Raw genomic sequence first — 16,384 nt, forward strand, 5'->3', positions numbered from 1 at the left:
TCCTAATGAAAACACTTTCCGTTGATATGTTTCGTGTGAGATCTCAGGGAATGAGTTAAGGTTTTTTTTATGTAACGCTGGAAACCTTTTTATTCACGTATGTAGAATTACATGAACCATACAGCACAGAAACAGGTCAATGGAACAAGCTAGTCAGTCATGTCTGTACACTACATGAGCCTCCAACCCCCTAATCTGCCTCTATTCCCTTGTCCCTTCTGCACGAAAAATATTTCCTGATTTATGGCAGTCACATCTAAGGCAGCTGAGGTTAAGTTATTGGAGAAAGTAAAAGAGTAATGCAAAAATCAAACGCAGAAAGCATTGTTTCAATTGTGTTGGAAGCATGGAAATTTACAGCATAGAAAAAGGCCTTCCGACCCATCGTGCCTCTGCCAGTTCTTTTAAAGAGTAAGTGTGTTGGAGCAAGGTATGGAGTATAAACACTGGCACCTTGCAACCTGATCTAGTTTCCCCCCCTCCTTTAAATCACTCAAAAACAGAAGGGAGCTTTTCCCAGTGTCATGGCCAAAAATCCTTGAGGGCATTAGCTATAAAACGTCTGCTGGATGTAACCGGCTTGTGGGCTGAATGGCCTCCACCTGTTCCTGTTTACCGGTACTCCTAAACCAAAAAGGTAAGGTAGTTTCCTTGATTTTCTTTTCTTTTGCTACTGATTACGAAGCTAAGATTTAAATTGTGCACAGTGGGAAGCCTATCAAACTTGTAGTGGTTTCCTGTAGTCACAAAGTTACTTTACGGTGTATCAAGATTACTAACTAAATGTTTGGACTGAAAATGAGCACAGTTATACGTTAGTATAAAGAAATTAGATAGAAACACTCCCTTCGGCACTGTATTGGAGTTGATGAGTTCAAAGTCCCAACGTGGGGCTTAAACTCACAACCTTCTGACTCAGAGGCGAGAGTGCTACCAACTGAGCCAAGCTGACACCTGTTTTCAAGTACGATATGTTTGCTGGGCAGATACTCCTGCCTCAACACCTGGGTCTGTGTGTACAGAGATCGCAGACAGAGTGCCTGCAAGTGCACAAGTTTTTAAGCTTTTTAAGAGTATAAAGGTGTCTCGGATTCCTGATCTGCTACCCATTGACACGAGCCTGACTGTGAGAGGCAAATAATAGCAGTGGCCTGAAGTTACAAACAGCAGACTGGATCACTTTATACAGATACCAACGTGAATTCATGCAGCACGTTTCATGTAATGTCTCAGAGAGCTAAACAATGACGATGCTGGGGACTGAACAGGGATGGGGTAAAGAGAGTGGTGATCTACCGCACGGGTGAAGAGGCTGGTTTTAAGATGGCTTTTAGATTTTAAAGACAGATATGGGGGGCGGGGGGCGTGAGGCAGAGGGGATGGAGTTCCAGAGGGTGGAGGCCACAGCGGCTGATGGTAGGGGGTGGTGTGCGGGCTCAGGGAGAATGAGACGCAGTTCTTCCAATCTGTTCTGCTGAGAACTATTGAGTATTCATATGGTATCTAGTTTTAAAAGCCAGCTCTATGTATTTTCTTAGCAGAGCTGAAGCTCCCTTTCAAGTGACAAAGCACTGTAAACAGGTGAAATGTCTTTTGCGATGGATTTGTTAGCGTGAATGTCAAGAAACAAAAGTCTTTCTGCAAACTCAGCCCACGGATTGCTTTATCTTTTACCCTGGCTGGTCCTCAGGGGGGGAAGATGGATCAATGTTGCAAAGAAAGAAAAACAGCAGGAGATAATCAGAATGTTAGGTAAACATTACGCAAAATGTCTGTGTCTACTTAACAGACAAACTCCACTCACCCTCCTTTAATATAATCGAGGAATGTGTGCTCAGATTCAACGGTGAACGATAACAAAGTGACCTGAGGGGAACAGGGAGAAAAATGGTTCGTTGTAGATTCTTCATGCAAACATGTTCATAATTGCAGCCAAATGCGAAAAAAAATAAGCTGATACGCAACACAGCTTTGCTTCTTCTTGCAATTAAATGTAGTGGAGTAGAGAAAGCACTTTAGCTGAAGGTATGTTTATTTATACCAAATGCAGTAATTCACATTAAACCAAGATATGGATTCACTGAGAACCAATACAGTATAAATCCACTATTACCCAGTAGTTTGATTCGGTTGCTTTGCTGCACCTTGTCATGTCCTGCGCCAATGCAAACAAACAAAAACCACACACTCAAAAAACATCTGGGCCAAAAATGATAATAACGACTTGCATTTATATAGCGCAAATATAGGTTGCGTCTCAGAGTGCTTAATAATGAACTGAATGCTTAGCATATTGAGGTCAATTTTTGCATAGTGTCTTTAAATAAACAAGGACTTTATCCATCATTGGTGCCAAACTGATGAATATTCTATTACCCCACAATCATCCCCCTACAAAACACACGGTCACTGCACTTTAGCGCAATTCCTGTGAAGCGCTTCGAGACGTCTCGACAACATGATAAGGGACTGGCTATAGTATCAACTGCAAGGATTATTATATCATTTTTGTTATTAAGTAATCCTGCAATGTTAAAGGATGGCGAGTAGGATCCACTGCCAAGGATTTATCAACAGGTATATCACACTGATTATGAAATAGGTTCAGTTACGCAGAGAAACATCTCACTTGCTGGGTCAATACACTTTTGGATCTTCATTGATGTGCTTGAGGACTCATTCCTTCAGTTTTTCTGTATTATTTCTATTAATAGAACTGGACTAAAAATTGGAATTGGTATTGAGCGCAAAGTCTTATAAATTCAACAAAAAAAACATGAGAATAGGCCAAAAATATTTCTGCAGTTATTTTAGAATTTCACTGCTGAAAAAGGCAACAGCTCCTTTGAGAAACCTTGGCAGGTTAAACAAATGCCACGCAATATTTATTTTTGGATTGTTAAGAAATAATTAGATTTTACACACTTTTTTGATTAACGTTTTGAAACGTCTCCAGACTGAGGAATTAAAGGAAACGTAACTAAACAGCAGCAACTGCTGAAAAACACACAAAAAAAAATACTTACAGTTCCTGAATGAACATATTTCTTCTTCTTTATTTTCTTCTTGGGATTTATTACCTATAAAAAAAATTAAATAAACCAAGATTAGTTCCAACGCCAGCAGAAAGCACATTGGCTGCAGGGGATTTGTATGGGGATTTGTTTAACAACAGCATTAGAGCTCTTTAGTGCTAACTGGCAGAGACTCATCTACATCAGGAACTGGATTGAGACTGCCATAGCTCAGTTCACCTTGCCTCTAAATGACTGAAAGAGATAAGGACTTCTTCATATTCCTGCCAGGCCAAATTCCATCAGTGACCCAACCCATTGAGGCACAGTTTCCCAGAGAATTGTACAGTAAAGCTCTTGGGAAATAATTGCGAAACAGTCAGCGAACTGACTAGAAGGAACTCACATTTCATCTCAGCTTGGGCTCAAGTGTTCTTTCATTTGAGCTGAGATCAGAGTTCTTGATAGATTGGCACAAAATTATCCTGGCATTGGAATCTGCGTGGATGGGATTTCCTTGGAAAATTGAAGATGGAGTTATGTTGGGAACAGGTTTACTAGTGACGCACCTGGTAGCCAGGAAAATCATTGCCCCCTGAAATAAAAGGATCTCTGGGTTATCAGCCTCCCACGTGTAACAGGAAAGCTTTCTGACCTGACCAGCTGGTATTACCCATCTTCTAACTGAACCTCAAGGGTGGACCCCCAAGTTCTCTGAACACCCCTCTGGCTTTGGCGCTGTGGTTTGGGCCAGAAAATGGCAACGGCCTATTGGTGAAGATTTCATCTTAACTCAGCCTCGAAGTAGCATTCGGTTTGCGCCGCAGGGTTTCACTGAGCGGGTATTCAAGATATCTCTGTCATTTCGTTTCAAAAGAGTCTTCGGCATTGCGCCAAAGTCAGAAAGGGCAGGGGTGGGGTTAAAAAAAACTTTGCATTGTTTCACCTCACGGTCATTTCGAAGGTTATATTCTTAATCCCTAGAACTTCTCTCTCTCTCTCTCTCTCTCTCTCTCTCTCTCCGTTGTCTCAGTTTCAAGCAAAACTGCCTGTGGAGGTCTCAATCCAGTCTGCAACACAACATTGCCGCTAACGTCAATAATGCCAAGCGACAGAGGTTAATGAGGGAAAGGTACAACAGTTGTGCTATTCTGAGACCGGGATCGAGCTACGTTCTAAGATCATCGCAGAACAAGGAGACGGAACTTAACCTTTGCACTGTAATTGACCAAGCACAATTTGATGCTTTTATTGGTTGTAAATGACCAATTCCCAACGCTGACGTCCTTTGCTTCAGTGAGCACAAAATCCACCTTAAGTCTTAAATCCCTTTAGCAAACTTGCACGCTGAAAGCTGCTCCGATGGATCGACAGACCTGGTCTAATAAGAGCCTTCCTTTGCTGTTGGAACTGTTATTCCATGACTGGCAAAAGAGAGGCAGCAGAACTGCTGATAGATAACCTGCGACAGCATGACTCAAAACGGAGCAAAGAGTTGCAATCCCTGACTGAATGGAACCTTTCCCGTGCATTGTGATTCACCGCATGCGTGCGATGACTCCTTGTTGCGCTGTTTACAGAGGCTGTGTTTTTGCTGTGTCTAGACTTTAAAGCAAAGGCAGCAGGTTGCCTTTAAAACAAATCCTCAGTGGGACGCACAGCCATTGTGAGCTGCAATCACTGTCTCTACAGTGATGTCAAATCACCCTCGAACTTCTCAGGTAGCAGCAATGCATTGTTCTCAATCTTCTTCACGCTAAAGGGAATCCTTTAGAGCACTCGCTTTGCAAGCGAGAGACCTGAGTTCAATCCCAGGCAGAGGGCGAAACCTTGGGCAAGTTTCCTTACTCCACACAGAGCCTAATAATAATCCCTCCAAAACCAAAAACAATAATAAATTGGTCATTTTCAATCTACGACTGTTTCTGGGACATTGCTGTGCGCAATTGGCTGCCGCGTTCGCCCACAAATATACAGTCAATTCACTTTACAGTGTGTTCTGTGAAGCGCTTTGGGACGTCCTCCTGACGTGAAAAGCGCTATATCAAATGCAAGGATTATTATTATTATTATTATCCTCCCATCACCACTAGCAGCTAGAATTAATCTCAATATGTGACAGAAGCTGTGGCTCACATTTTTATAGATGAACTTACTGCGGCACCGGATCGATATAACAAAGAGCAAAGTTTTTTTTTGGAGGCAGGGGGGAATATTCATTGTCTTATGCGTTTTAATTCTGTGACAAGTGCATGTTTCATTTACACCCTTCGGGTAGATATAAGCGTGATTGTGTTGCGAATGTTTATTTCCAAAATAAGCTACCCGAACTGATCCTGAAATGGGTTAAGAGATATTTAACAACTTAAGGCTGAGCAGCTTTTTTTACTTTGCTCAATTGACGCATGTTATTCTACCACATACTCGAAATTAATTCCTGCCCTTTCATCTTTACTCTACTCTCTCAAACCATGTTAGGCTCCAGTTAACAAATAATTAAAGCAAAGGACTACTCTCAGATGTCTTAAATATTGCTTTGCCTGTGGATTAACCCGATCACTGGGCATACATTCTGCCCGGGCCGAGATTTACTCTATTAATGTAGCCTTTCAGAGTGTGTAGAATTTGTCAAAATCCCTCAGAAAAAAATTAACAATAATAATAATTTGGTCACTCAATCCATAATTTGTAGGACGCTGCTCTGTGCAATTGACTGCTGTGTTTCGCCTGCGGAATATACAGCCAATTCACTTTACTGTACGTTCGGTGAAGCACTTGGAGATGTCTCGAAGATGTGATAAGACTCTATATCAAATGCAAGGATTTTTATTATTATTATTATTATTAAACTGTTTTAACTTGGAAGCCCATTTTTCTCCAGTTCTTGAAAAGAAACTTACAGGAAACGTGGCTTGAAATATTAAAGCCTGCATTTAAGAATCTGAGAAGTTCTGAATCCTCTGAAATGTTACGTTAATAGAGTAAATCTAGGTTGCAAACTTACTCACAAATCTATAATGTTACCTTTCTGTCCAGAGATTCCCGCACCCTGCTTGAAATGTACAAATCGTTTTTTTTATAGCTTTTCATGTGTCGACACTTCCTGATGACTTTTTTTTATTTTCCTCCCTCAAAATAGCAAAAGAATCTAAACAAGGGCAAATTTACTCGTGTACAGCACCTGCTCTGGACAAAATTGCTCGTGTGCTTTAAATCACCTCTTGTATTATTTTGAAGTGCCAAAATCATGTGCCTAGTGAAAAATGCAGTCTGGTCAAAATTAGGGCAATTTAAAATATCTTCATTAATGTCTAATTGATTCCTTTTTATACAGATTCCTTTATTTGTGGAGTTACAAAGAATGACACAGAACAAGCCATTTGGCCCAACTAGTCCATGCTGGTTTATATAATAATCCTTGCATTTAATACAACACCTTATCACGTCTTCGAAACGTCTCAAAACGCTTCACAGAATGCACTTTAAAGTGATTTGTCTGGGTATTTTGTGGGCGGAAAAGCTCTGTGTTTATACTCTGTACAAACCTCTACCACTCCGAATCCTCTCTATTCCCTTTAATTTCCCACCCTTCCCTTTCAAACGTACAGGAAGCTATTCCACCAATATTTGACAACGCCAGAACGTGTTTCCCTTGAACAGTGCGTATGTATCCCTTCTGTGCTACACAGCACCAAACAAACAACTGCTATCTATGGTAATATGCATGGAGCATATTAGTGAAAGCTGGTAAAATTGAGGGAGGAAGCATGCAGGTTTGGGTAAGGCGTCTCTACGTTCTCTAGTTGTAGGTGTCAATGCTGCACCATTCTAATCCATGCAATGCAATTCTAAATGCTGCGTTCTCTCATCCACAATCCTTACTGCAACCATAATTACTGTGTAAATGTACCAGCGAGCAGTAAAGCTGTGGTAAGAGCTGCTGGCATTTTGAGTCACGTTCCGAACTTGGGTTATGCGACTTCTGCATGGTTTGAATTTCCGCAGCCAAATTGGAAAGTGCAATCCCAACATTTCATTCCCGTCCAGGTTATTGGCGCATTTTAACTCCATCCAAATAAGGAGATGAATCGGCTACGAATCAGACGATTTTTATGATGTTAGGTCTTTTTCTCAAATAAATTCTGTTCATGTTTTGCCAGAATTCAAGCCCATGAGGTCAAAATGCAAATGTACTCCATCTGTTTCAAAATACAGCAGTAGTTGCAACGTGTTTGATACCTGGACGGAGAAAATAGGGGGAGAAACTCCATCTGCGAAGAGATTCACTCTTATTTGTGTCGCAATTCGGAGGATACGGAATTTGGCAAGTTGTTGAATTCAGTCTTAACTTTGAAGTTGGAATTTTGCTGTTCTTAAAAGAACCTACGGTAAAAATAGCTTCAAAATTAAGGCTGCGTTTAAGAATTTGGCCAAAACTCTGAATACTCTAAAATGCTAGATGAATAGAAGGAACTCAGATTCAGGCAGAATTTCTCCCCAGTGGCTTTCAAGATCAATACATCTGCTAAATTGAGCAGGTTTATCATGCGTTAAGTAAATAGAGAAGGCTTTGGTGGAGGGTAAGGTTTAAGAATGGAAGTCGGAAAATGTGTAACTGGTCAATGATTCTGTGCTTTGGTGGTCCGATCATTTTGACACAGTTCTATCTTGGGATTGGTGTCAACACTACTGTAGTCCTCAAAGGGTTTCAGGAGATATGCTTCACCTTGAAATGATCGAGTGACCCAGTCTTGCTACTTTTCACATGTTCCAACGGAGTCGATGCCTATGTTACCAAAACAACTTTATTAACACACACAGATCAATGATTGACGTTGGTTCTCAGAAATAGGAATACATTAATTCGGCTCTCAGAGTTAATCATTTTACCTGGAGACATCCAGCTCCTGTAAATAAAAGTGTGGGATTAAAGTCAACACTTGGCAACTCTGCTGCAGAATGGAAGTGATCCATTATGCTTCTGCCACAGTGTAGAGGTAGCCATTGATTTACACTGTGATTCCCTACATTAGGCGGTCCAACTGGATGTAGCCCGCGGGTCGATTTCATTCATTCCCCCCCCCTTTCATTTCACCTGGCCCACCTACTCCCTCCATAACCCGTGAATGTTGTTATGTTGCTGGAAGGGGAACACAAAAAATATTGCTAAATCACAGACGTTTTTCAAATAGGGCATCTGGCCCTCAGCAACCAAAAAGGTTGGGTCACCCTGGCCTACATAATGAGCATCTTCTGAATCCTGTCCATGTTGTCAGGGGAGGCTCTGAGCAGAGACCAAGAAGCTTCCCTGTAGGAGAGAATGAGAATAATTGGGTTGAGAGCATGGGAAGGTTCTCCGGACTGGTTGCTAATTTGGTTCAAGAGTTTACAGGCAGAAATTTGGGAGCTGGTTGTCTACCCACCCCTCCTGGCCAGGAAGACCTAAGGGAGGGTTTGAAAGAAAACAAAATAAATTAGAAGGTGCGAAAGGGGTAGCAAAATACAACGGAACCAAGACATTTGGACTACCGTAGGATTACGATTGTATGAGGAACCCACAATGATTTAACTAAAACATTTCAGGACCTGTGTGGAATCAGCAATTATAGATGTCTTTTGTATTTTTTGGCTGTGCAAGATCAAAGAGGTGTTGGTTTGTTTTCGGCTTAAAAATCTGGCTCACCTGGATTTATTAATTATGCAAAGCAACTCAACTAACTTTAATTAGCACAGTTTTGCAAGACACTGTTGCTGGTTCCCTCTTGCCCGCGCTATGAATAATTTAGAAGTGAGCTATTGGATCCTATTGAGTCGATGGGCCAAGTCATGGCAGATGGAATTTAATGTAGACAAAGGCAAGGTAATGCATATTGGAAGAACAAACGTGTACAATATGAAGTGGTGCCTAATAGCAGAGGCGGGGAAGGAAACAGGTTTGAAGTGACTGCTGATTAATCACGAAAGACAACACAAAGCTGTTTTAAACAAATCAAACCACTGGATACTGGTTTGCGTCTCCAAGGCACTGACTATCAAGTTAAAGGCATTCAAACTGCGTAGCCACCATTTGGAAAATTAGTTATTTTTATGTCCATCGCTAAAATGAGCCTGACTTATTCTCAAAAATAAAATAATGTAGAAAGGAAGGTTTAACGGCGTAGACGGTATAGTTAGAATTGTAAACTGCCTATCTGACTTTAAATACAATTGTCTTTCCTTTCGACATACAAGTTCCCTATAAACACGGTCAGTGTTGTATCAGTTTAGTCCATTAAAAAGCCATGCAATCCATAACAGAGATGGCCATTGAAATACCCCTCAACCCACCACCTCCCTCCTCACCCCCCCCCCCGCAAAAAACGGTTAAGAATAATGTGATGCCCATCAGATTCACTCTTTTGTAGGCAAAAAGGCCATTTTTTTTTTTACAGATTATAGCTTGTGAAGTTTAAGGCTATATCTGAGTCATCAATCAGTACAGGAAGATTAAGAAATTGAAGCAGTTTGTGTCAAGTGATATTTCTTGAAAACGCTACCCGATTAATATTAATGAGGTGGGTGATTTTCATCTCCAGCATTTCACATTAGCTGCTAGAATTGTAGACTGGAGGATCGCCACAAATGTTTCAGTTGATGCCACGCTCAAAAGGTTTCACTGTAAATGAGAGTTCTGCATCGCTCGTTCTGATAATTCTGCCCGGACCTCAAAGCTGCCACTGATAGTGCAAACCCAGTGATCACCAAGTTGCTTTTCCCGGGTCGTCTTAGCCTAAACACTCTGTGAGAAGCTGCAAACGTAGCACAGCAATGGACATGATGTAGAGAGGTGTTATCTGGCTATCAGTTGTCAGTCCTGTTCGGCTGGTAGGGCTCTTGCCTCTGACCCAGAAGGCTTGTGGGTTCAAGCCTCACATCGGGATTTTAAACTCTCATACTCTTGACTGACACTCGGATACAGTTTTTGGGGTGCGCTGCTTTGTTGGAGGTGCCATCTTTTGGATAAGATGTTAAACTGAGGTCCAGTCTGACTTTTCAGGTGGACATTAAAGATCCCATGATACTATTCGAAAGGTAAAGGGAGTTTCTCGTGTGCCTTGCTCAAGAAATCCCCTACTTTAAACCTCCAACAATGCAACGTTCTCCCCCAGCACTATATTGGAGTGTCCGCCAAGACTATGAGCTCAAAGATCTGACATGAGGCCTGAGTCTAGGACCTTCTAACTGAGAGACAGGAGAGCTACCAACTGAGCCAGAGACCTAAGATCAGAGGAATTTCTCTCTCTCTCTCTCTCTCTCTATATATATATATATACACACACACAAGGTGACCAAAAAGTCATGATACCATTATAATGTCTAACAAGTCTTAAAGAAATTATGTTTTATATTTTAGATGATAGGGTAGTTTCATGACTTTATATATGTATATATATATATACACACACAATATTTTAATGGCACTCAGCAATATCCACCTCACTTGAATGTATTCTACTGTTTTTCATTCTGTTATTTTAGACATGTAGAGCAAACAGCCTCTGAAGGGAGCCCTGAAAATAACTCGCCAATGCTGTAACGCAGAAAACGGCCTGTTTGTTTTTTAGCAGCAATTTATATCTATTAACACTAGTAAGAAAATACACAAACCCTGGTGCAATTAATGTTAGCGCAGGAGCGTGGGGGTTAAAAAAATAAGTTACAATCAATTAAGCAGCGAGTTCTCTCTTTACATCCTGGTAAATGAGTACGGTTTTGATGCTGGTTGTTATAGTTACACAGTTTGGGGTTTCAGTGTCTGACGGCGATGAGGGACTGAAGGCAAATCACAATACAACACACAAACCCAAGGAGAACTGCTTGGAGGGAGAGTTAATGGGATCCAGATGGTGTCCACACACAGCACATCACCAGTTAGTGCTAGATGCAAACTACATTAGAGGCGATGTTTTTGCGAATATAACTCAATGGGGGTAGATCCAAAACAAGAAATATTCTGGTTGCAGGGACGGCTGCAATAATAATAACAATATTCTGTAAATATTATGACAATAAACCTTGCATTTAATCTGGATCCTGTCTCAAAGAGCTTCACAACGTGTCTGTAAAGGTGAAATGGCCATGTATTTTAGGCAAGCACGAGCTGTTTGCTTATTTTAAGGTGGTGCCGCATATTTAGTAAAGAAAAGAGCAGCTTACTGCACTCTGAACCCAGTCAAGATGGAAAGATTGTAGGAAGGTGCAACTAGGACCAGAACTGTTTTTTTCAGAAACACCACCCTTCATGCATCGTTTCGACAACAAAATATACAGTCAATTTACTTTACAGTATATTCTGTGAAGCACTTTGAGACGTCTCGAAGAAGTGATAAGGTGCTATATCAAATGCAATGATTAATATTATTATTATTATTATAAGAAGATAAGAATTAGGAGCATGAGAAGGCCATTCGGCCCCTCGAGCCTGCCCCGCCATTTGATAAGATCATGGCTGATCTTCAGACCTAGTTCTAATTAGCTATTGGTCTTCACTCTCCCTGCAGCTTGAAAGCTCTGTGGCTAATGCAGACATGGTGACTTGGATGTTTGGAAACTGTGAAACACGATCATTTGACTTCAGTGATTTGAAATCACAGGAGTTTTCATTGTTAGTGCAACCGGGTGACCAAACCTAAGCATTTGCTGCAAAAACAAGACTGCTAACCAGATATAAATAATAATAATAATCACTGCAGCCGTTCAGCATCATTTATTATTCTTTGGGTGAGGAGAAATTAGTTACTGGCCGAAAAGCCATTCTGTGTCAAAAAAAAGTTCGCTTTTGCTCCTGTGCTGCTTTTAAATGGAAACGTCAGCACACTGTAAAAGGTCTGTGTGTTCCTACATAGCATTGGCATTGTAGATTACAGTGTTAACACAATTTAGACATGGCAATACTGTAATGCCATTTACCTTAAATTCTCCTGTGATAAAATGAGTGAAAACGTTGCATAATGTGCTCAGAAACATTCCATGCACAGCTAAGTTGTAGCTTTCCATTGAAATTGTACTCTTATTCTCTAGCCTCAGAATCCAACAGCCCATGAAATTGCTGTTACTACAGCATACCTGCTATCTATCATACATCTGCTGTCCTGGTCTCATGAAATTCCTCTCTTGTGATGTGGCTGAACTGCTAAGCACCACATTTCCGGGACCGAACCAAGCTGGTCTTTGATCTGCCTGCTGCAACTCACTGTGCTAATGTTTAGCGGATTTGTGAGTACCAGTCAGCACTGGAAGTCAGAAGTGCACCAGAAGTCTGGTACAACATGGATTCGCCACACAACCAGTAACGTAAGGGGACTCGCTCTGAACCACCGTGATGCTGGTGTCAGGCTGCAATCAACTGAGCATCAACTTCTCAAAAAATTAAACTTGCTTAACTTGCACCTGTAAAATGCGCGAGGAAGCTCAGACAAGAATAAACGTGATAAACAGGGAATACACAAATGAGGGAGGTGAAACACCCAGCTTAATGCCAGTGAGAATGATCTGAAAATCTAAGTGTTATTAGCCCCAAGTGAACTGCGGAGTTCTGCTGAATGGGTGCTTGGTATTGAGAGTGTTACTTATCTGCTACACAAATGTGTAAGGATAATGTTTCTTATGTTACCGAGTTATCTTTATTAGTTTTGCATGAGAATTATTACAAAGGTGGAGAGGGCTTTGACACAGCACTATATTATGTGAGCAGCTTCTCTCCTGCTCCCAAGGTAACTCATTTCTCCCTTGACGTTTCTCTGTATAACATTAAGTGGTAAATTTATGGGGCTGCCTTAGTCCTAAATCTACTCATTGTGGAACGGATACAAAGTTCTGCTGTAAATTTGTGGGTCAGTGATTCAACATGATGGCAATATATTTAGAAATACTTTTTCACATCAATCTGGGGAACAGTGTGCAATTTTTAAAAGCTGCTCTGATCATTTCAGTCTTATATAGAGGAGGCAATAAAAATGTCCTCTTCACCTAATAACCCAGCTGAACAGGTTTTGAAGAGAATGAGTCCAAGCAGCTCATCTTATCCTGTGTCTTGTAAAAAAAAAGTGCAAGAGTTATTTTACTCCATGTTGTTCAGATTTTTCCTCTATTTATTTCCATGCACTTACGTTGGTTAACGGATCATTTAAACATACTTTATTTTTCTCTGCTGGTTAACAAATTCAAATGGGTTTCTCTATGATGAGAGGCTAGGCAGACTTGGGCTGTATTGATTGGGAGGAATATGAGAGGTGAGGTATTAAGAGGTGATGAGAACAGGTAAGGGAAATGGTCTGAAAACAATCTAACATTATCGAGTAAACCCGGAGGAACAGCTTTGATGGGCTGATTGGCCTCTTCCTGCTCCTATTAGAAGTGTATGTCAGGGAATCAGCAAGAATCAACTAGGTGTGGTTCCTAATCATGTCTTTGATCAGGACCAAGAGTGACCTCTTAGACATACAAGTGATTTGTCGTTCTAGAATTTAGTATCTCTCTTACCCTGCAGTGAGATTCCAGCTTTTTTCCAGCCCCGCTGAGGTTTTAGCTACTTTCTCAAACTGCCTTGCACACACAGTCACACAGTCTGCTCTTAATCTCTTCTCTCTCTCTCCGTCTGTTCCTAAATCTGGCCACCGAGATTCTGTTATGTCTTGGCATTCAGTAATGTATTCATTACATGAATCATTGGTGTGTGATCAAAGATATTCAGTGCGTTCCACTTAATTTATGTTGTTTGTTACCCTCCACTGTTCTACATTTACGGTTACTTGTACTGCTGAAAGCAACAACTTCCTGATGGGTAACTTCATATACTCTACTGCTCAATAACATCAATGTTTTTCGGTTGTACTGCACCTTGAGAGGGCGTCTGAAAGCATTTCACAGAACTGATCTGGAGCCTGAGCTGGGTTTGGGATGCTACCTTGTGTGAGGGGTGCTGTATAAATGCAAGTAGTTGTTGTTGTTTGGGGGAGCAAAGAAAGGCAACCGAAAGTACGGACAAACAGAAGGATTTTAAGTTGGGCTTTAAAGACAAGGAGGAAGGGGGTGAGGTGGAAAGACTCTGGGATTGAGTTCCAGAGAAGAGGGGTTGAGTGGGGGGGCAGAATGGATGAAAGTTTGCCCATCAATGGTGGGGAGGGTTTGTTAAGGGCCATGAAGCTGTCCGGTCGCTGAGGGGAGGTAGCGCCCAGAGTGGTAGAGTTCCAGGAGGTCGCAGAGGTAGGGTGGGGTGAGGCCATGGAGAAGATCTGAACAATGAATCTCACTGCATAATATTTTTTTCCCCTCCCGACCTGCACTGTCCTGGATGTAAGTAAATGAGTAATTCAGATGGTTTCCCCTTGAGAAAGTCCACTGACTTAGACTGAAATAGAAACGTGAAGCTTTTCGGAGTTATCTATAAAGAGCCAATTTCAAATATCGGAACAGGTTAAAGATACACTCACCTCATAAACATTAAATTGGCTTTGTCCTCTGGCGAGCTCTCGGTAACTGGTTGTAAATTCACCGATGAAGTCGTGGCTGCAATAACAAAGAGGGGACCATGAGAGGATCTTGCAGGAACCATCACATTTCACCAGCAATGCAATGCAAGCACAAGACGGCTGGGTAGAGTGTTAGCACTCTGCTAATTAACAACATTAAAATCAACAAGAGCACGGGCCAGTCTACAAAAATAACTCCAGCACAAAAAACTTCAGATGACACAACGCATGACTCACAAGGCTAATAATAATCATCCTTGTGTCTGACACAGTGCCTTTCACATCAGGAGGAATATACTGGAAATGGTAGGGTATTTTGTAGGTGAACGTGACAGCCAATTTGCACCGAGCAATGTTGCACAAACAGCCGTGAAGTGAATGACCAATTTTATCTGGGGGGATTGTTGGCCAAGACACTGGGAGATACTCTCTTCTGTTTTCAAATAGAACATCTATAATGTCCACCTGAGTAAGCACAGATGAGTACCGGTTTAGCATCTCATCCGAAGGACGGCAACTCCAACAATGTAGCTCTTCCTCAGCACCAGACTGAAGAGTCGACTTAGTGTTCAAAAGTCCTGACCCTTAATCTTCTAACTCTGAGGCGAGAGAGCTACAGTACCAACTGAGCCAGGCTGACGCACATTTACATGGTGCTTAGATAGTGTCATCACTGAAACAAGAATATTAGATCTTTGCACTTATTTAATACATGTGTTAACTTGACCATTGAAGGATATAAACTGTTAAACCAGAGCCTTGTTATTTTTTCTGCTACTGCTTTTGCAATAGGTGAATCAAATGGTCAGGCCATCAAATATTATATAGGTTAGGCATTGAAACCTAACTCCCAATGAAAGCCATGGGTTTTATCTCCCATAGCTTGTCAGTGTCACTACCCTTTGAGTTGTGACTATGAACAGGAAACAGTGGGGGGGAAGAAAAAAGTAAGTTATAGCGTTTCTTTTCAAGGCTCATAGGGCACACTTGCACTCAACGAATTGTTTGCCCCAGCAATTAATTTCCTTCTTTGGAATGCCAACCGAAATGTCAACCAAGTTGGGTGGCGTCTCAACGAGACAATAAGTCTTGGGGAAAATGAAACATTTATGATAAGTCGTTTAATGTCCTGAAATCGAACATTTGACATAGGTATAAACAGAAAGTTTTTTTAAAAATATTTTTTATATGAAGCAAAGTAACTAGCGTTTAGTAACTTAGAAGAAGGGGATAAAATACAGTGTTAACATTTATTAGTTGCCCAAAAATGTCCTTGCTGTACAGAATGTGCTCTTAAAAACTTTGGTGGATTCATGATCTTCCCAGAAATAAATTAATAATTAGCTAGATGGCATGTGAAACTCTCAGTCGAGTTTGGATGCTCTTAAGCACAGTGATGGGTTTCCCACAAGTGTCAGACACCTGGCTAATTAAGCCTAAAAAAATACACTTGTTGCTTCAATAAAATAACGCTAATTGATTTTTCAATCCTTGGGGAACTCATCGAAAAATACATTCAAGTCAATAGGTGAACAAATGAACCAATAGACCTGTCAAAATCTGAATAATCGGTAATTGGTGAAATAATTAGGGACTGAATCGATTTACGTCGCTTTTACGTGAAGTGCCCCTTTCACCTAACAATATGAAACATGTTTTAGATTAGTTCCAAAAACGAAGCTCAGATCTTTGCACGGGGATGGATGCAAAACACGGCACTGTTGCGATTACTGCAATTAACGGAGGTAACTTTTGGAGGTCAGACAGAGATGATCGACGGGAATGAATACTGGACCAACAGCAATTGAAGTGCATTCACAAGTGAAGGAATCATGCTGAGCAAAACACTGTGGTCTTGAC

General features: G+C 41.1%; 1 protein-coding gene across 1 annotated transcript in view; it reads right to left on the reverse strand.

Moving 5' to 3' along the window:
* cpne5b (copine Vb) overlaps window positions 1–16,384 on the reverse strand; it is a 123,420-nt gene that overhangs the window by 20,652 nt on the left and 86,384 nt on the right. Inside the window, exons 11-13 of the mRNA XM_007894272.1 lie at window positions 14,486–14,561; window positions 3,027–3,080; window positions 1,805–1,866 (exon numbers count right to left, since the gene is read on the reverse strand). Coding sequence (XP_007892463.1) covers window positions 1,805–1,866; window positions 3,027–3,080; window positions 14,486–14,561 — 192 coding nt within the window. The remainder of the gene's footprint in view (window positions 1–1,804; window positions 1,867–3,026; window positions 3,081–14,485; window positions 14,562–16,384) is intronic.

Source organism: Callorhinchus milii, unplaced genomic scaffold, assembly GCF_018977255.1.
Source record: "Callorhinchus milii isolate IMCB2004 unplaced genomic scaffold, IMCB_Cmil_1.0 Scaffold19, whole genome shotgun sequence".
NCBI lineage: Eukaryota > Metazoa > Chordata > Chondrichthyes > Chimaeriformes > Callorhinchidae > Callorhinchus > Callorhinchus milii.